The 20,723-nt window shown below is 36.9% G+C and overlaps 1 protein-coding gene across 1 annotated transcript; it reads left to right on the top strand.

The window, feature by feature from the left end:
* Nucleotides 1-5,114: 5,114 nt before the first annotated feature.
* LOC134839379 (GATA zinc finger domain-containing protein 7-like) lies at nucleotides 5,115-13,413 on the top strand. The gene is made up of 4 exons (XM_063854907.1): nucleotides 5,115-7,847; nucleotides 11,293-11,652; nucleotides 11,778-12,479; nucleotides 12,812-13,413. Exons 1-4 carry the CDS (start codon nucleotides 7,451-7,453, stop codon nucleotides 13,210-13,212), a joined length of 1,860 nt encoding a protein of 619 aa, XP_063710977.1. The 5' UTR covers nucleotides 5,115-7,450; the 3' UTR covers nucleotides 13,213-13,413.
* Nucleotides 13,414-20,723: the final 7,310 nt, after the last annotated feature.

The raw sequence follows: 20,723 nt of genomic DNA, 5'->3' as shown, positions 1-20,723 counted from the left end.
CCTGGAAAACGAAAAAAAGTTGTACCCCAAAAAACCTCATCAAGGACGAACACATTAAAAGATATATTTCAGAACATAAAATCCTAATCAAAAACTAAAAAAAACCAGGAGTTTTTAACAAGTCCAACCGAATTACGAACACAAAAAAAGCGTCGCTCTGTAATTCAAACTAGTGAAAACTCAAGAAACATGCAGTAGCCAAGACCAGAAGCTAGTGGAAAATTAACATTTTGTGACAACTTTTTTGAGTCTTAAAGATTACAGCACAATTTCGCTGGTGCAATTAACGCTACCCCAGTAGAATTGAAGAAACGAACAAAAAACAAAAATGAGCACATCGAGAGGACTATTTTAGTCAAACACTGTCCTCAAAATGGAAAAGTTGTAACGAGAAAAAACGCATCCCAGATAAAGACATAAGAAGACATGTTTCCAAAAAACCTGAAATCAAAAACTAAGCATTTCCAGGTACCATATGCAAGTTGAAATTGCAATAACAACCCCAAAAAGGCAGCACTATCATTCAAATTTGTGAAAAATTTATGAATGTCTAGTTGTGAAGGCCAAACGTAAGGAAAACTGTCAGTACTGTGACGACAATTTTTTTTTTCGGAAAAAAAACACCAAAGCGCAATTTTGCTTCTGCAACGATCGCTACTGCAGTAGATTTGATGAATGGAACAACAATGAACACATCAAGAGTACCTTACTATTCCCACACTGACCTGGAAAACGAAAAAAAATTGTACCCCAAAAAACCTCATCAAGGACGAACACAAAAAAAAGATACATTTCAGAACACAAAATCCTAATCAAAAACTAAAAACACCCAAGAAATTTTAACAAGTCCAACCGCATTACCAACCCAAAAAAGCGTCGCTCTGTATTTCAAACTTGTGAAAACTCAAGAAAAATTCAGTAGCCAAGACCAGAAGCTAGTGGAAACCACCATTTTCTGACAACTTTTTCGAAACAAAAACAATCCAGCGCAATATTGCTGGTGCAACAATCGCTACCCCAGTAGCATTGTATAAACTTTTTTAAAAAAATGAGCACATAAAAATGACTATAATAGCAAGACTCTGTTCTCCAATGTGGAAAAACTTGACACAAAAAAAACCGCATCATTGATAAAGACATAAAAAGACAGGTTTAAATGGGAAAAAAACCTGAAATCAAAAGTAAGCACCCCATTAACATGTAAATAAAGCATTAAAAACCTCCCAAAAGCACCACTCTCTTTCAAATTTGTGAAACCTGAATACAGATCGGGTAGTCAAGGCCAAAAAGAAAAGAAAACTGCCAGTACTGTGATGACAATTTTTTTTGCACAAAAAACACCAGAGCACAAATAAGCTTCTGCAATGATCGCTAACCCAGTAGAATTGAGGGAGAGAGCAACAAAGAACAAATCAAGATGGCCACACACGGTCCTGAATATGAAAAAAAAATTTACCACAAAAAGTCGCATCAAGGATGAACACAAAAAAAAGACATATTTTAGAAACATAAAGACCAAAATCAACAAAAAACATAAATCAACATAAAGACCAAAAAAACTTGAAATCAAAAACTAAGCACTTCCAGGTACCATATGCAAGTTGAAATTGCAATAAAACCCCAAAAAGGCACCACTATCTTTCAAATTTAAATTTGTGAAAAATCAATGAAAGTCTGGTAGTCAAGTTCAAAATGAAAGGAAAACTGCCAACACTGTGACGACAATTTTTATAGGAAAAAGAATACAACAGCGCAAATTAGATTCTGCAACGACCGCTAACCCAGTAAACATGATGAAAGGAACAACAAGGAACACATCAAGATGATTTTACAAGCCACACTGTGTCCCGGAAAATGAGAAAAATTGTACCACAAAAAATCGCATCAAGGACGAACACAGAAACATAAAGTCTAAATCTAAGGAACATTAAAAAAAACTTATTAGTCCCAGGAATTGTTAACATGTCCGAAACGCAATATCAACTCAAAAAAAATAGTCGCTGTGTAATTAAAATTTGTGAAAACTCAAGAAAGATTCATCATCCAAGACCAGAAGCAAGTGGAAACTACCATTTTGCGACAATTTTTTGAGACAGAACTACACCATCGCAACTTCGCGGATGCAACGATCGCTACCTCAGTAGAGTTGAAGAAATGAACAAAAAGGTGCACATCAAGACGACTATTGTAGCCAGACACTGTCCTCAAAAAAGGAAAAACTTGTAACAAAAAAAACGCATCACTGATAAAGACATAAAAAGACAAGTTTCAAGAAAAAGAAACCTATATCAAAAGTTAAGCACTCCTAGATACCATTAAAAAGTAAGCAACCTATTAAAAACACCAAAATGGCACCACTGTTTTTCAAATTTGTGAAAACTCAATGAGTGTCTAGTAGTCAAGACCAAAAGAAAGGTAAACTGCCAGTACTGTGATGACAAATGTTTTCGGACAAAAAAAAACACCAGAGGGCAAATTCGCTTCTGCAACGATCGCTACACAGTGGATTTGATGAATGGAACAACATAGAACACATCAAGATGACTTTACTAGCCACACACTGACTTGGAAAATGAAAAATTTTGTACCACAAAAAAATGTGTACCAGTTTTTTAAGAAAACTTTTTTCTAACAAAAATTTAGTGAAACGTGCAAAACTGGAAATTTTTCTTTTGTATAATTTTAATTATTTTAAAAATTTTCAATAGTGTAGAAAAAAGAAAAGATGGTAATTTATTGCTGTCATGAGTAACTGTTTGCCATGCAAGTTAGCCGAACATGAAGTCCACAGCTTTTTTGAAAAAACTAGTAGGATTCAATTTTTTTCAAATTTACTGTTGATATACCAATGCTTTGAAAGGCCACGAAAATCAATTTGATGAAAACATCCCCAACACTAAAGAAAAGGCAAAAAAACTCAATTTTCCGAGGAAAATTTCCCGGGTTGACCAAAAATGCTAGTCATACAATTTTCATATACGGAAAAATGCTAATCATACCCTTTTCATGCAATTCCATAAGTACAGAAAATCGCATCAAAGGCATATGATTATTATTTTTTCATATATGGAAATTGTATGACTAGCATTTTTCCATTACCCAAAAATATGGATTTTATACATTTTAATTTCTCAAAAATTTTTGGTTGTGTTCGTAACTGAACACAAATGACATAAACCTTGGTTACTCAACATAGTAACCAAAGCTTTGGCTGTTTCGCATTCAAAATGCATTGGAAACAACCTGAAATGTTTTAATTCTGTCTCACACAAAGTTATAACGAAAGTAACGAACGTTTAAGTTTTGGCAAAATTTTTCAAAGATGATTATTTCTAAAATTTGATTTTTTAAATTACCAGACATTGATCAAGGCATACAAAAACTTGTCATACAAAAGAAAGAGGAGTTATGAGCGTTTTTGAAAAAACGTATGAAGAGAAAAGGAAAAAAAATCCAATATTAGTATATCCAGGACTACGTTATACACACAAAAAAAAATTTTGCATGTTTGTTTGAGTACGAAAATCAATTTGCGGTTAAAAAAACACAAAAAAATTTTTGGTGGCATTTTCAAAAATTCTTTGAAAAAGTTTTGTCGTCGCCATCAAAAAATGCTAGTCATACAATCTCCAAAAGTTTTTCTTTTTTATTTAGTACGAACCACCGAATTTTATGCCAAAACAAGATAAAAGTTTTTTGAAAATTCGACGACACCATTTTAGCAAAATGGATGAAATTTGTATGATTAGTATTTTCTCATAGACTTAGTTTATGGAATTGTATGATTAGCATTTTTGGTCTATGGAGGTCAACCCTGGTTACCAGTCATTCGGGAAAATTGTAGGGAAAATTGTAGAAGTGAAGAACCGCTGTTTTGTCCGGAATCAGGATCTACTTCCCTAAATCAACGAGCACAAACCATGGCACACTCTTACAATCATTTTTCTTTCAATTGATCTTAAATTCAAACCAAATAAACTCCGTCCAAATTGATTTTGAGCCGGTTCAAAGCCACCTGTTCCAGTCTGTATTTTTTTTTGTATTTTGAAACAGATTCAAACAGTTTGTTTTTATGTTCTATTTCAACCATAGTTATTGAAATCATCAGTTTTACCTAAAAAAATTGGCAAAAAAAACTGTTTCAAAAAAGTTTCCTATAAGCGACAATCAAACAAAAAAATGATTCTGTGCGATAACTATTGTGGTATCTTTTTTTTTCTTTTGATTATCTTCGTATTTTATCACAAATTTTTTGCCCAAAATCTAACCCCCTGCAGGCCCAAAGGGTCCCTCCTTTGTACTATTTTGTAATGTCAATTTTGGGCGACCGTTTGAAATGTCACGTTTTTTTTTCTTAATGCAAATGCAACTTGATAGGATTTTTTTTGTGTTTCTTGCCAATTATTTTTCCTATCGCATTCTGAGAATCTGAATTTTATATCACCAGGAAATATTATCTGAAAATAATAACTTCGTTTTTAGCCTGCGTACATCTAAAACTCGACTGTTGTGGTGTGATTGATTGGAGTTATATCTCGATCGCCAACTTGTCTCATTTAGTTTCCTCTTCTCCATTTGTTCATATCTCTTATTAGCTTCCTCATTTCTCAGATACCCTCTTTCTCGGATGACTTGATTTATTGCTTGCGCTCATTGCTGCTTGCCGATTTCCTTACGGTGGGCAAAACGGGTTGCTTTTAAAAAAGAGAGTCACAAAACAGAAAAAATGAAAAAATAGAACAAAAACTATGCACTTTAAATGACGGCTAATTTTTATGACTCCATCGTCGCTCAAAATTTTGCTTCGATTCGCTCGATTGTGACCTTTTTTATTTCTGCTCTGTTTTCCCCACAAAGTATGAACTAGAATTATTTTCAAATTTGTAATATTAGATATTCTCTGCCTCTAAAATCTACCTTTTTACTCTTTGTATTTTTAGCTTGATTAGCATTTTTGTGGTTAAACATGTTAAAGTATATTGCTTTTTGAGGGGAAAAATTGCACGGCGATATATGCATTTGGCTTCTTTCCTTATATCAGTTGTTGCTATGGGAACATTTTTTCAATGCTAAAATTGTATTCCCATTATAAAGCGCATTTAATATTTGCACCGTGGAATTTTTCCCCTTTTTACCTTTCGCTCATTTCGTATTTTAATACATGGGCCCAGGTATATAAATGCAAATGTTCGTATTAAGCGAGTAATTTTTAATCTATTCCTTTGTGGAAGCTGATGTTTTAGTACAGGGGTTCATCGGTGGTAAAATAAGGAATTAAAAACTGTTTTTTTTTAATATTTTCAAAATCGTTTCTACTTCCATTTGAAATTCAATTTGTGACAAAGAAAAGCAAATTAGTGAGTAAAAGCTCATTATTGTAGATATGCAAAATTTAGAAATCGATTCATTTTTGTTTCTTGATTGAACATTGATTATTGCTGCGCGATTGTTATTCTAATTTTCCATTTTCCATTCTTTTTCACCTTGCCTCCGCATTCTTAGTTATTCGCAGGTATTTCGGGCCATTTTCTTATTTATTTCTTTATTTGTGAAAAGTTACACAAAAACCAGCTCGAACAAAATGAAAATTTTGCCAACGTGGTTCCTGTGCTGAAAAAGTTTGTAACAACAAACAATCACATAATTTTCAGCATATTCTCGAGTATCTTTAAAAGGTTGCTTCTGAAATCAGAGCAGAAAAAGGCTGAAAGAAGGATTAATTGAAAACTACGAAATACCAACTGCAACTGCAAAATTGAAGTGATGCATTCAAGTTAAAAGCCGCCCGCAGTTCTCTTTCAAGTTTTTCAAATCGTCTTTTTTACATCACTAACATCACCTTCACCGCACAACCACAAAAGCTACAGCACGGTATTCAAAAAGTCACCAATTATTCAAAAAAATACTCATATTGCCAGGAGTTTATGATCTTTATGCCGGTTAGAAACTGTTATAGGAATTGCACTAAAATTAGCAATAACCACATTTTGCCCGAAGCACCTTTTGCCGTCACCGTTTACCAACAAAAGTAGCCTGAGACCTTGAACAATTTTTTTGTATTTTATTGGAACAGTGAACCAGATTTTATTTGGTCCCACTTTGCGTAAAGTAGTGAGTACTCCAAAAGTGCTTGAGGGCTGGAAACTTCAATTTCATGTCAAAATTTGATGGTTTTCGATTCTTCATCTAAGGTGACATCATTTTGAATTGTTACATAATCTAATTATATATACCCTCTTTGTTCACATTACAGTTACGTCATAATAATCTTTTCACGATTGCTACTCAACTTCCTCAGATTGTCACCTTGTTTCCGGACTTTTCCTCCAATTCTTCCCGTGGATCCCAGAAACCAAATATAAACAACAACAATAACAACAACCTACAAAACAGATACCAACAAGTAAACAGCGGGAAAATTCATCTTCCCCCGTTGAGGTCGCTCGATATTTTTTCGACGTTGAGACCTAAAAGCCCTCCAAAGCCCGAAAGAAAAAAGGAGGAACCGAAATTGATTCTGCCTCATTTTTCAACACTTTCATCATTTCTCGCAGATGTGAACAAAACTAACGAGCATCATTACGTATCCACATCAGGAAACAAACAACATCCAAATCAATCACAATTATCAGTGAACACTCCATGCCATCAGTCACCGGATGTTATCAACAACTCTAAACCAGCTGTTATATTTAATAACCAAAATGACCAATGTTGGACTCAACGTGCGGAACCTCCTCGTGAGAGCTCCTCAGAACTCATTCAGCCGAAGTACATTAAGCCTATTTACTCGCTGTCAACGAACTCGAATTGTAATGTGAGCTCTGATAGCTCCAGTTATAAGTCTCTGATTACCACTTCAGTTAGAAACACCACCAGTGCTAATAATAAAACCATCGGCATCAACAACATCAACAACAACAACAACAACAACAACGTAAACAGCATAAATTACATTAACAACAACAACAACAACAACGCTAACGGTTATAATCAGTTGGAGGCTTCAAGAGTCGACTGCAACAAAAGTAATATATCATCATTTTTATCACCTGTTAGTGTAAATAATTCGAAAGGAGTTGCTTCACCAGGAGCAAAACCGGTTCCTCAAAGCTTGCCGGTCATTTCATCATTGCTGCCGTCTACTGGAAGTCCAAAAGCAAAAGTTCAAAAACTAGTTCCAGAAACAGTGGTCGACAATTGCCAAAGTGATGCTAAAAAGTTACCTAATTTAGGTAGTACTTATAATAGTATTTCATGCGTTGAGCAATCAGTAAACACAGTCATAATACTAACTCAAAAAAAATTAGATTGCGAAAATCAGGAAAAAATTTCATGCCAAGACAGTTTTCTTCACAGCATCGACAAGAAGAGAAAAACTCCAGAGAAAACTTTGGAAAACTTGGGAAAAGTCGAAGCAGCAACAACTACCTTTAAAACTTCACCTGTGATGTCAGTTTTCTCTCCTCAAAACCCTGTAGAACTTGGAAAAAACTTCAGTCAATCTGGATCAGTGAAACTACAAGACGTTGAAGATGGTTATATGTCACATAAAATAAATGTACAACACTTCGGAAACGTATATGACAACAACAATCGGTATTACATTTACCCAGCATTTGGGCAAAATGACCAAAAAGATGAGATGAATGAATTCCAAATGCAAACAAAATCTGAAAACGGGGCGATGAGTTATAGAAGTCTCGGCTTGGTAGGAAATGAAAACATAATATTTTCAACGTTTGATGCAGATCCACCAGTAATGAAATATGAGCAAACGGAAATGGACGAAGAACCTGGTTTTGATCAAATTGAAGAGTGTTTCGAAAGCGTGATAGATTTACCAGGTTAGAATGGAGAGGAAAAAGGCACTGCTCAGATTAAATTTGAGTTCAAATTACTTGCGTAAATTTTTAAAGTCACAGCAGGAAAAAATGAGAGGATTGCTTTGATCTTAAACTTGCGGCAATTCAAAAAAAGGACAAGGTGTCTGTTCTAAACCTGCAAAAAACTAGTATAACTTGCATAGGCTCCAATTAAAGTCTGAATAAAGTTTAAAAATGTAATAGCTGGGCAATTTTTTTGACTGAAATTGTTTTCCAAGCCTTTTGAATGATTCAAGATTTTACTCACTCTCGATGCTATGTTCTAAGGTGTTGAAAAAGCTGCTCTTACTATGGTGACATTATCAAAGAAAACTTAAACTTTCAAGTGTCAATGAACGCAGCAGCGAAACTTATATGAGTCACGTTGATGTTTTTTAGTAAAAGCCTTAAAATGCTCCCCGACGTGCTTTCATTTAAAAATTCCCTTATTTATATATGCATTTTTTAGATTCAAATCAATCTCATTTGCCAAATGGAAGACAAATATGCTCTCCACTTAAGAAAATGAATATGGCGCGAAAAAACGTGAAGGACTTCAAGTTTCGAAAATGAGTGTAAATTCGAATTTGCCAGCGCAATAAAAAAAAGTTTCCACCGATCCTGTTTGTTTTAAAAACTGGTTGGTTTTATCAAAAAATTTGTCAATCATATTTTGATTTTAAAAATCAGAGTGCTTTTAAGCCATGTTTACTTGTTTCCGAAACTCGAAAAGAATGTCAACCAATTTTTTTGATTTCCTTGCGATTATTGCTTTTTTTCCAATACTTTGCTGGTTTAGTTTCAAACTTATAAAACTTTAGCTTAGCTGTATAGCCTTTTCTTCTAGTTCCCAAACTCGTTAATAAGATTGCAGGGTCTTATGAACAAAAGGGCCCAAAATCAAGATTTTTATATCTTGAATTGAAACTTAAGCGGTCGAATCTGATTGGCTAATATTGGCCATTCAAATTCAAGCAACATGTTCAAGCAAATCAATCAAAACTTCCAGCAGATAAAAAAATTAGCCGAAGTAACCAAAGTGTTGTACTTAGTCTGAAAATATATTTTTTTCTAGTAACTTCCATGTAAAATGGCTTCAACAGAATAAAAGTTAAAACTTTGTTTATTTTGGCCAACAACTCTATCTGTTAAAAAATTCAATTGAAATCCAGCACCATGTTTGAATTTGATTGTCTTATTAGCCAATCAGATTCGACCTTCCAGCACTAAAGTTTCTCGGATAAAAATAGATTATATTGAGAAAATGTTGCCATTATAATCGATTGTGTGTAACCAATTTAAGCAACATTTTCTATTATAATAGAAAGAAAATAGAATATTTTCATGAAGATTATATTGACTTATAATTCCACTAAATTGTGTTTTTTTTATCTCCACATAATCTCAATAAAATCTATTTTTTTTCACCCTGAAGTCGCCATAAAATCGCAATGAAATCTATTTTATTCGCCATAAAACTGCCAAAAAAACGCAAAAAAAAATTGCAATCGCCATAAAATTGCAGTAAAATCTAGGACCCAAAACATCAATTACGTTGTCAATAAAATGGATTTTATTGTCTGAAAAACTGACTTTTTCTCTTCTTAAAAGCATGGGTGGGGTAAAGTGGTAAACTGTGGGGAGGATAAATAGTGGGAGGGGCGTAAACTGGGGGGAGGGGGGTTTGTCATAAAAAAACGGTAAAATGAAGTGTTAAAATGCGATGAATTTGAAAACAGAGACCAAAAAGTGTAGAAAATTTTTTCTGAAATGTAACATTTTATGAAACGTAATACGTAACAACTACACTATTTTGGAAATAAGATAATTTTAAATAAATTGTAAATTTCATGAATAAGCCCTCGAAAAAATCCATTATAATCGATTAAAATTGATTATAATGGATTATATTGACAAAAAAAATTTAGGATTATAATCCATTTTTAATGGATTATAATAGATTATTTTGTCATTTTATTGCGAACCATATTATGAAAATATAATCGATTATGATCCATTTGCGCTCGGTGCGGGAATCTATAATAATCTATTACAATTCCAATATAATCGACATAAAATTTAAGTTTTTTAATGGATTTTTTTCTCCATATAATCGATTATTCTACTCTGCGACCACAAAATCACCAGATAATTGATTATTAAAAGAACATTTTTTCGTTCGACCACAAAATCGCCAGATAATAGATAATAATCGGAGAAACTTCGGTGCGGGTTTTTATTTTGAGTTCATGAAAGCTGTAAAAACACTGATTTTGGGCCGTTAAGACCAAGATCACACTTCTTAAATGTACTTCCTAGTAAAAAAAATTTGAGCCTTATCTCCATTTCGATGTGTTAAACAACAAACTGAAGAATCCAGAAATTGGTTATAGGAAAAGAAATTGTTGATTATAGGTTTTGCACAGTCAAAAATGATTTCATGTTTTTAAAAAAAAGCTATTAATTCAAATTTTTGTCTTGCAGAAATTATCAGTATAATTGAGCTAAATTGAAAACGATATTAAATATATTTTTTTAAAAATTGCACTGGCTCAGCTCTAAACATCTAAATGAAATGCGCAAAATTTTAAACATTGAAGCCATGTATCTCTATTTTTACCCCTTTTTTGCCCTAGTTAAACAAATTATAAAACCAAATGAGGCTATTATATAAAAAATGGTATGGCAAGCTTCTTCCTAGTCGCTTCACGCTTATGATATTTCAATCAACACAGGCACCAGACAAAAGAGGTCGAATTATTTATCGCTTGGTACTCTTTAATTCATTATCGGTCGGTTCTGACAGTTTGAAAAAAATCAGATATAGTTTTTGCTATATCCAGAAAAAAACAGTCTGAATGTTTCTGCTCTTTGGTGGACGCTTCCTTTCAGGGATTCGACCCCCTGCCGACTCAAAGGGTCCCCCCTTTGTTACTTTTTCAGAAATCCATTTTTGCCGATCGACCCTAAAGTTTTTCTAATGGCGCCTTGGGCGCGGATATATACTAACTTTGAGAGGGAGCGCGCTCTAAAAAAAACCTAATTTTTGTCAAACGTTTCCTAATGCCTAAAAACGGTTTTTCTGACCTGTTTTTTTTCCAAAACTTTGCCTGTGGCGCAGAAAATTGGGTCAAAACAGCGTCTTTCTTTTTCTTTAGTAGAGCTCGAAAAATCAAGAAAAAAAGATCGTCAAAATTTTCGAAAATTTTTTCAAAATCCGCCCTTCCCTTCGAGAAAATCCTAGATCCGCCCCTGTGTAGCGTAGTGTTTTAGCAATTAGTAATTGTTCATAAACATTACCTAAGTCCCCCAACGCAAACAAAGAAAACGCTTACAAGACTTAAAAAACTTGGTCGGAATCGAATCAAAGGTTTTCTTCGACCCTGCGACTCATAGCAAAATTATAATTATAATGGTTCAATTTCAGTTCAAAAAACCTACACTACCCTCGTGACTCCTCCGGTGGACACTTTCATGACGTCATCAGGGTCACGTGACAACATCAACACGTCATCATCATTATCATCATCACCAACTCTCCTTTCATTCTCATCATCAACATCATCAGCTACAGTGACTTCTTGTTCTTCTTCTTTCTCAAGCCCACCTCCTACAAATGATCAACACTCATTCAAAAACACTTCTCATCAGCCTGTGGTCGCTACTTACTCTTACATATCTGCTTACAAGAAACCACCTCCCACGTCCAAGGTCAACGGTGAGCACATGCGATCTGAGATTGATCATAGTTCTCTTAGAGGTCCATCAGCTTACAATAACTCATCAGGTTAGTTTGAAACGCAGACTCCCTCTCTGCTCTTATAGGATGCCAAATTTTATGCTCTCTTATGTCCTCAGCAGCTTGTTAGAAATATATATGAAAAAAAATTGTCGAAAAACGTTGTGTTTCAGATGTTGGCGCCTTGCCATCAATTCAGTTACTACAGAGCGGCAAAAGTCAAAAACTGCAAAACACAAACAACCAGTATATCGAGGTGCAACAGAACCAGATATTCGCACAGCTCAAACCAATTGACCCCAGTGAACATCAAAGCCTCCAACCATCATCACCCAGTGTCATCAGTAACATCTCAAGCGTCAATCAAGCTTTCAATCAGAGCCAGGTTTTTCAACAGGGTAACTTCCAACCCAGGGATTACATAAACAACAATAAACATAACAATAATGTAACGGGAGGGAATGTTTTACCTGTGATTACCGAACTGATGCCGCCTAAAATTGAGAACAGAAGCTTTAGCCCGATTGCAAGTTTCTCGTCTGTTCAAAGTAGCGTTCATAATAATGATCACAATAGTCGCTTTGGAGTGCATAACATGATGTCAACTTCTCCGACTGGGTTTTCGTTACCCAATGAGCCGAGTTCAATGACAACTCCCGTCGAGACGGCTTCTGATCAAAAACTGGAGGTTGACACCAAGCTTTCAGAGGTGTCCCCTAACTCGAGCAGTGATGGAGCGAGTTCAGTTGGAAGCGGAAAAGATTCGGTGGGAGGAGGGGGACCTGTGAGATACCATGCAATTGACAGAATCGAGACTTCAATCAACCTAGTGTTGAACAATAACAATAACAACTCAAAGAAGTCTGAGAAGAAAGGTGAGTGATTAGTTCTTCCCTCAGTTTCAGTGTATATCGGCGCCAAAGGCGGCCATTAGATAATGCGGCCATTAACATGTGTCATCAGATAGTTCGGCCAAAGGATAAAGCGTTCATCGCAGATAGTGCGGCCAAAGACGGCCATTAAATTTTAGAGTTAGTTATCAAAAAGTGACCTTTCGATTGGTAATTTAAAGCTGCAAAAAGCAAAGACTTTGTCGAAACATATTATTCATTAAATTAGCAAATAATCCTAAAATGAATATGATGCTGTACTAAGTATTGCAATCCCTCTCCCAATCAAGGCACATACCTTACTAAACTTATTTCAGAAGGAATGAGATCCGATTCGGCTTTTGAAGCGATGAGTTCCGACTGCAACATTCACTTGTGGGAATTCCTGCTCGAGTTGCTCCTAAAAGGGGAACACCGCGACAAAATATGCTGGACAGGAACAGACTATGAATTCATTCTCAAAACACCCGACCAGGTTGCCAAACTTTGGGGTGTACGGAAGACGAAACCGAAGATGAACTATGAAAAACTAGCGCGAGGGTTGCGATACTACTACAGCAAGAAGATCCTTGCTAAGTCGTCGGGAAGACGCTACGTGTACAAATTTCTCTGTGACATATCAAAATCGAAAGTTGCTAAGGGAAAAGACGATGCGATTGCTTTAGTGAAACAAACCCACAACTTCACAGCCGAGTTTAGAGCAGACGGTTTATTGTAGTAAAGGATTTTTTTATCAAATGAATTATGATCTCTCAGTGTCTATGGTTATACAAATTATAATTTATATAGGTGTAAATTTGCTGTTTCAGTGTTCCATTATTTCGACATATTTAGTTACTTCAGTGGTTTTATTCATTATTTCAGTATTGCATTCAAAAGTTGTCTTTTAATTATCAACCATATCGTAAATTGATATTATTGTCATAACCCCAATCTGTTTTTGCGCAAAAAACAAACAAAACTGGCAATTAGGATTAAAAAATTGACTACTCATTTTGATATAGCTCGTGAACAGAGCTGACTGAGCAAAAAGTATCTAGGACTACACCAAATTTCAAGTAAGTACGACTCATTAAGTTACCAATATCGTATAGTTGTCTGCAAATAGGTGAGCCTGATAACAACTTATTCTTCCAACTTTCATAACGAAAGTAAAGGAACATTTGAGCTCGGGGTGTTTTTTTTTCTGCAGACAAATTTCGACTTTTTAACTAGCCATTTTGAACGGAATTTTGTAAAATATCATTTGTCTTGAGCCTAAACTTGAAACAAGACTGCTCGTATCAGGGCGAAGCCCTGAATGTTCCGACTGCTTTTGAAGGTTTATGGAGCAGCAGTAATAACATAAAAACATTATATGAAATAAAATAAAATGAAAAATTTTTTTTTAATGAAAATCATCCCCCCACACGCCATATAAAGTACAAAAAGATAGTTTTCGTTCCTTGTAACACATCAATTATGGCAAATAAGTTTCGTTGAACCAATTTGGAACGATTTATAGGACGGATTAAATCTCCGCTTACGCTTTAATAGCGCGAATTATATCGCGCGTTAATTGTCCCAAATTGGTCAAAATGGCCAAAATGGCAATCTTTAAACCCTCATAACTTTACGAAAAATGATCACAGGTGAAATATCGTTTCAAATTTAAGCTCAGGACAACAATACCTTTTGAATGATATAAAAAAATTCCGTCAAAAATGGCTAGTTAAAAAGTCGAAATTTGTCTGAAGAAAAAACCCTCCCCGAATATTCCGTTACTTTCGTATCGAAAGTCGGAATAAAGATATTTCATCTGTAATCAGTTTTTGTAAGATAATGGTGGTTTAAATGTTGCCATTTTGGCCAATTTGGGACAATTAACGCGCGATATACTTCGCGCTATTAACGTGTAAGCCGATATTTAATCCGTCTTAAAAATCGATCCAAACTGATCGAACGAAGCTTATTTGCCAGAATTGATTTGTTACTAAGGGGAAAATTATCACTTTGTGCTTTATTTGGCGTGTGGGGAATGATTTTAACAAAAAAATCTCAAATGCAAAAAATTTGTTTTTTTTTTTATTTTAGTCAATTTTTTCAAGTCAATACTGCTCCATAGACCTTAAAAGGCAGTCTGAACATTCAACGCTTTGCCTTGATACAATCAGTCTTGTTGTTATTGTTCCGAATTTCGGAACGAAAATAACGGAATATTTGTGCGCTAACGCTAATATTTTTTTTCTTCAGACAAATTGCGGTTTTGAACTAGCTATTTTTGATGGATTTGTTTTATATCATTCGAAAACTATTGTTGCCCTGAGCTTAATTTGAAAAAAAAACTGATTACAATAGAGTTTTTCGTTCTATAATATTGTCAATATAAGCGATTACCATGTGACGCTCAGACAAAAAGTTTGGACATAAAACGGACCCAAACCCCCATTTGTTTTCGCAAAAACCAAAATGCAACATAATTCATTTGAAGTCCATTATAAGGGGTGTGGTGCGTCGTTGTTTAGTCTTAAACATGACGTCATCAGTGTGCTAGCTATTCGTGCTAAACTCCATTATCGGTCAAGGTCGTTACCGACCTGCCAATCCACTTGAACCTTAACAGCATGCGTTCTATTCATTCTCTGTTCAACTTATGAAAGATTTAAGTTGTATTTACTTCTATTGTCATGACATTATTTAAATACTAATCTATCTATATTATCTATATGATAACATAACAAGGAGAATTGATTCTTGTTTTAAAACTGTCTTTCGACGTTTCACATGGCGCAGCCAGCAGTTTCGACCTCCGAGGATCGAACTGACCTGTTGGGCGTATCCGTATTTTGGCATAAACCAACTGCGGACCCACCACATAGCTGGGACTCGTGGATAGGTCAATTCAATTTGGCAATTACTCTAAGAGAGAGATGCGATCCACGAGAGTTATTAAAACCTCCGGGTGTCGTACACGACGATCCTGCTCCAAAACCAGAAGTTGTAGGGGCGGATGAAGATGCTGCAGCAATCGCAAGTCGTATTGCACGTAATGACGCAGCAGTCCGGAAAGTCACAGAAATGAATGAAGAGCGCCGGGCGAAAGGTCCCCGAGTTGCACCAGGAGTGTATTATTTCGAGGTTGAACAACGTGTTAAATCTCGCTTATTTTTCTCGCTCGGCTCAGAAGGGAGGAAAAGATTCCTCCAAAGTTATCCTCATGCAGATCTGAGTGAATTAACGTTTCGGGAATTCCATGAATTCTGTGTTCTCCTATTCAAAAAGGAGAAAAATTTCATCATTGAACGTATGCAAATCTACAACGCGGTACATTCAGACCGAGAAAGTTTGGAAGCATTCTATTTACGATTGACGGGACAAGCCGCCCTGTGTGGATGGACAATTGATCAAGAAAAGGAAGTCGTCAGAGATATCTTCATTGCCAAAATGAGATATAAGGATATTCAGAGAGAATTATGTATTCATCCAGGTGCCACTCCGGAGGATTCTCTGAAATCAGCTTTACTGCAAGAAAAGGGAGCACAGACGGCCACCGACTTGCAAAGGCAACTCGGGAGTTCGTCGTCGTCGGGCAATTATTCCCAGGCAGGTGCTACTATGGGTCAGAATTCCCGGATAAAACAGGAACCCACCTTCTCTGTCCAGGGTAAGAAACTTTCAGACAGGATTAATCGGGCCCAGAATGGTAAGAAGAAGGAGATCAACGAGAAATCGAAGTCATGTTATTTCTGTGGTAACAGATTCTCACCAAACCACAAGCAGAGTTGTCCAGCCAGAAATGTTACTTGCAGGAATTGTAACAAAAAGGGTCACTTTGCCAAATGCTGTAATTCTAAGAATGTAGCGAACGTGGAAGCTGAGTCAGATGAGACAGTGGAAGAAACATGTAATTTCATCACGTCCGATAGTGAGTCGGAATTCACTGTTTTATCTGTTGCAGCTGTGAAACCAAGTCTCCCAATTAAATCAGTGAAAAAGTTGGAGGTGGTCAATGCAGTCACGGGCAAGTTACGTTCCATCCAGATTACACTACGTTGTGGTAAGACGTTTTTCAAGGCAACAGTGGATACTGGGAGTCCAGCCTCCTTCGTGAATAAGAAGACAGCAGACTATATTATAAAAACGGTTCCTTCAGCCAAGTTCTTCACAGTTCAAGAAAGTCCAATTGATACAGTTTACGTTGACTATAATCGGAAGAAAATTGAATTGATGGGTACGTTGATTATGGATGTATCATCTTTGGGATGGCATATCAAGTCTGCAAAATTCCTTATATCAGAAAATCGAACACGTTGTTTACTGGGTTTGGATTTGCAACCCCAATTGGGAGTAAGAACAACGCAAGTCAGACCAGATCGTCCTTTGGTGGGAGAAGTCTCCCAATCAAACCCGAATTTAACATCGGATTCATGGAAATCTCACTTTCACCAGAAGTTCCATCGGGTGTTCAATAGAATTGGCAAAGCCAAAAACCACAAAGTGTTCTCTACGTTCAAGTCTCCACTCGTCTCCATTCAAGAAAAGGGAAGGAGAGTGCCGGTGCATATTCAAGATAAAGTTGGTCAGGAAATTCAAAAACTCATTCATGAAGGGCACGTGGTTAAATTGAATAAATGTACCAGTGAGTATTTCATCCCTCCGATCGTAATTACGGCGAAGAAAGATGGTTCTGTGAAATTAGCTATGGATGCTAAACCTATGAATGAACAAATTCATAAGAATCATTACCAAATGCCAAATTTGTTAGAACTATTGGACTCAGCCGCCCAGATAATCACGTCGGATATTTCAGGAGATGTTTGGTTTACGTCCTTAGATTTAAAATATGCCTTCAGCCAGATTTCGCTCAGTGAGGAAATTAGCCGACATTGCAATTTTAATATCGTCTGCGGAGAACAAACTGGTACGTATCGGTTCAAGACGGGGTTTTATGGTCTTACGGACATGCCAAAGGAATTCCAAAAAGCGATGGACAATACTCTCCAGGGTCTGTCAGGAGTATTTTGTTTCCTTGATGATATTCTGATTGTTTCGAAGGGCTCAGTCGAGGATCATAATATTCTTGTAGACAAGGTGATAAGTCGTCTGGATAAAGAAGGTTTTGCTCTGAAATTTTCGAAATGCGAGTTTTCCTTAAATCAATTATCTTGGTTAGGATACGATATTGATTCAGAAGGATACAGACCGAAACGTTCTAAGATAGAGGCAGTACTTGCTCTGGAACCACCAAGGACACTCAAACAACTCCGTTCATTCATGGGCATCCTCAACCATCTACAACGGTTTTTGCCGAATCTTCAGGTCCATTCCGACCAATTACGCCCATCACTGACGGCAGGTAATAAAAGCAAATTTGAGTGGGGGGAATGTCAGCAAATGGCGTTTCGCAACATCTTGCAGTTGATCCCGAACATAACAAAAATGTATCACTATGACCAAAGTCGGAACTCGCGGGTGAAAAGTGACGCTAGTCATAGTGGTCTGGGTGCAGCATTAGAACAGGAGATAGAAGAGGATGTTTGGGTGCCAATTGCTTTTGCATCACGTTTTGTAAACAATCAGGAGAAGAAATACAGTACCAATGAATTAGAACTCCTAGCAATTGTATGGTCGTGTGAGCATTTCCGAACGTACTTGTTAGGGAATCATTTCGTGATTCTAACTGATCACAAAGCAATCATATCTGCATTAAAGACGAACCGCGGAAACAAAACTTATCAGTCACGTTTAACTAGATGGGTTGATAGGTTATTACCTTTCGATTTCGATATTTTCCATATCTCCGGCTGTAAGCTAGGAATCGTGGATTACTTATCTCGTTTCCCAACAATTGAAGCTCCACGACCGAGTAGTTTTGACGAACAATATGTCGTCAAATGCATTAGTCGATTCTTTGATGCATGTGAATTCTTGGACGGTTGGGCCAAGCATCATACTTCAACTGAGGAGTTATCCAATACCGCGGAAATAAGTCAGGATTATGTCGTACCTGATCAAATTAACCTAGTTGAGTTATTGGGAAATTGTCAATCTCGGATCAATTGTCCCGATATCAATAGTTCACTTGTTGCATCGAACAAGTTTGGAATTATACCGGTAGAGGGCGTCTTATTTCAAGACATTCAACCTACATCGGAAAGTTTATATCCGCTAGAGGGCGACAAAATGTTAGCCATTAGTCAAAATAACTCCTCTAATCTATCGATTTCTTCTCCGCTAGAGGGAGTCCAACGTGTTGGCTCGTATTCTAGCCAATCAGCGTCGAGTATTAACATGCCAAATTTTGCCACTTTCTCAGCATGGATCACAATTTATCTGCCATTTCTAATTTCATTGTGGATTATTACTTTGGCCGTGAGCGGTTGTCATCTGTTGGAATTAATAATCAATTTTTTTGTCTTGATTTCATCATATCGGATTGGTTGGAGTGCAATTAGTTTGAGTGCTTTTCACTTTCAGACTGCAATGAATCCCATCACAAGTACCAACAACACAAACGACAGTTTCGAGCAGTTGTTAAATCAGTATCTGCCGGTCACCCAACATTGGTTATCCTCAGATAGAGCAAGGCCGCGGTTTCGCGCGGGGGCTGTTCGACCCAGAAGATCTTCAACAGTTCAACGAGGAGTAAAACTGAGGAGTCAATACGCCTGTATTCTAGCGAATTTCAGGTCCAAACGGGGCAGGATACCAAAACAACAATCTCAGTCAGTCAACAGTCTCGAGATCTTAAAGTCACCAGTGGTCGCTGCGGACCAGAAATCGTTATCCGGACTGGTGGGAATTCTGGACTCAGATGTATTGTCGGAGCTCACGGATGAAGATGCCAGTTTAAGCCTCATGAAACGAGCAATTATCAACCGGGATTACGAAGGATTTTGCCGTATTGATTCCTACATTAAATCATTTTGGCATTGTGCAGCGGTAGTTGATGGCTGTGTTGTGGTGGATAATAGGATCGCTATTCCCATGTGTCTACGCAAACCTTTGTTAGCTCGACTCCATAGATCGCATGCGGGTCAGTTAGCAATGGTTGACGCAGCACAATACATATGGTGGCTCCGAATGCATCGGGACATTATACAACTGTGCAAAGATTGTCCTCAGTGCACAAAGTTTGGTAAGAATTTGAAAGCGAACGTATCATTTAATTCATCCAAGCCTTTACCTCTTTTATCGGGTCCTAGTGAAGAGCTGCAACTTGATTAAGCAGGCCCTCTACTTGACTCATTTGGTAATAGTATTTATATCTTGGTCGCAATCGACCGTTATTCAAAATATCCGTCGGCTATGATTACGCGTTCCACGGGAGGACGGAAGATCATTAAGTTTCTCAAGTCATATATTCAACAGCACAGTATCCCCAGATCCATTAAAACAGACCAGTACTCCGGTTTTAAAAATAAATTAGTGCAAAACTTTTGTCTAGAGAAAAATATTGTACAATATTTTTGTCCGGTGGGGGACCATCGTGGCTGTGGTTTAGTCGAACGGTCGATACAAACAATTAAGCGTCGTTTGGGCGCCTCTCGGTTAAGTTCGGATTTCTCTAATGTTCAGGATACCCTCAGGAATATTATTGAAGATATCCGGGTTACAAAAAATTCAGTTACCGGGGTCTCCCCGTTTGAACTTCATTTTGGTCGTCCTCCGAATACGGAGCTATCTATAGCGGCTGATCGTTTAACTTCGGGGATTCATTTAGACAACCAACGTTTGGAACGGGACTTGCTCACACCAGAGCAGCGACGGGAGCAGTGCGATAGTCGTCCCAGAATCAAAGTTGTCAAGAAAGGGCAATCAAGCCCGACGGTGTCTCCACATTTTGGTGGAACCACAGACTCAGTAGCGGATACACCCCACTACCGTGCACTGGAGAGCTTGGCACAATCCGCAAACCAGTGGTTGTCATTGAAAAAGTCTCTGACACATCAGAAGGGAGTCAAAGCCCTGAAGACCCTGACGGAGAGAAATCAAATCCTCGCAGCCACTCTTCGTTCGAACTTGTCCGCTGGTACCCTCAGATTCCGGAACCAAATGCCAACGGAACAAATTCGCCCTTCGTTGCCAAAACGTAATTTGGACTATTTAGTATTGAACGAACCAAATAAGGTCGAAATTTTTCGGAAATTTCTAAATAGGAAGTCTGGCAGAGAACTTTTCAAACCTTATAAGGGCAAAATCGTGCGGATCACTGATTCCACATATATTTCTGATAAAGGGAAAGTTATT

Source organism: Symsagittifera roscoffensis, chromosome 2 (assembly GCF_963678635.1).
Source record: "Symsagittifera roscoffensis chromosome 2, txSymRosc1.1, whole genome shotgun sequence".
In the NCBI taxonomy this organism is placed as follows: Eukaryota; Metazoa; Xenacoelomorpha; order Acoela; family Convolutidae; genus Symsagittifera; species Symsagittifera roscoffensis.
The sequence above is the reverse complement of the archived record's forward strand: the minus strand, read 5'-3'. Positions and strand labels throughout refer to the sequence as shown.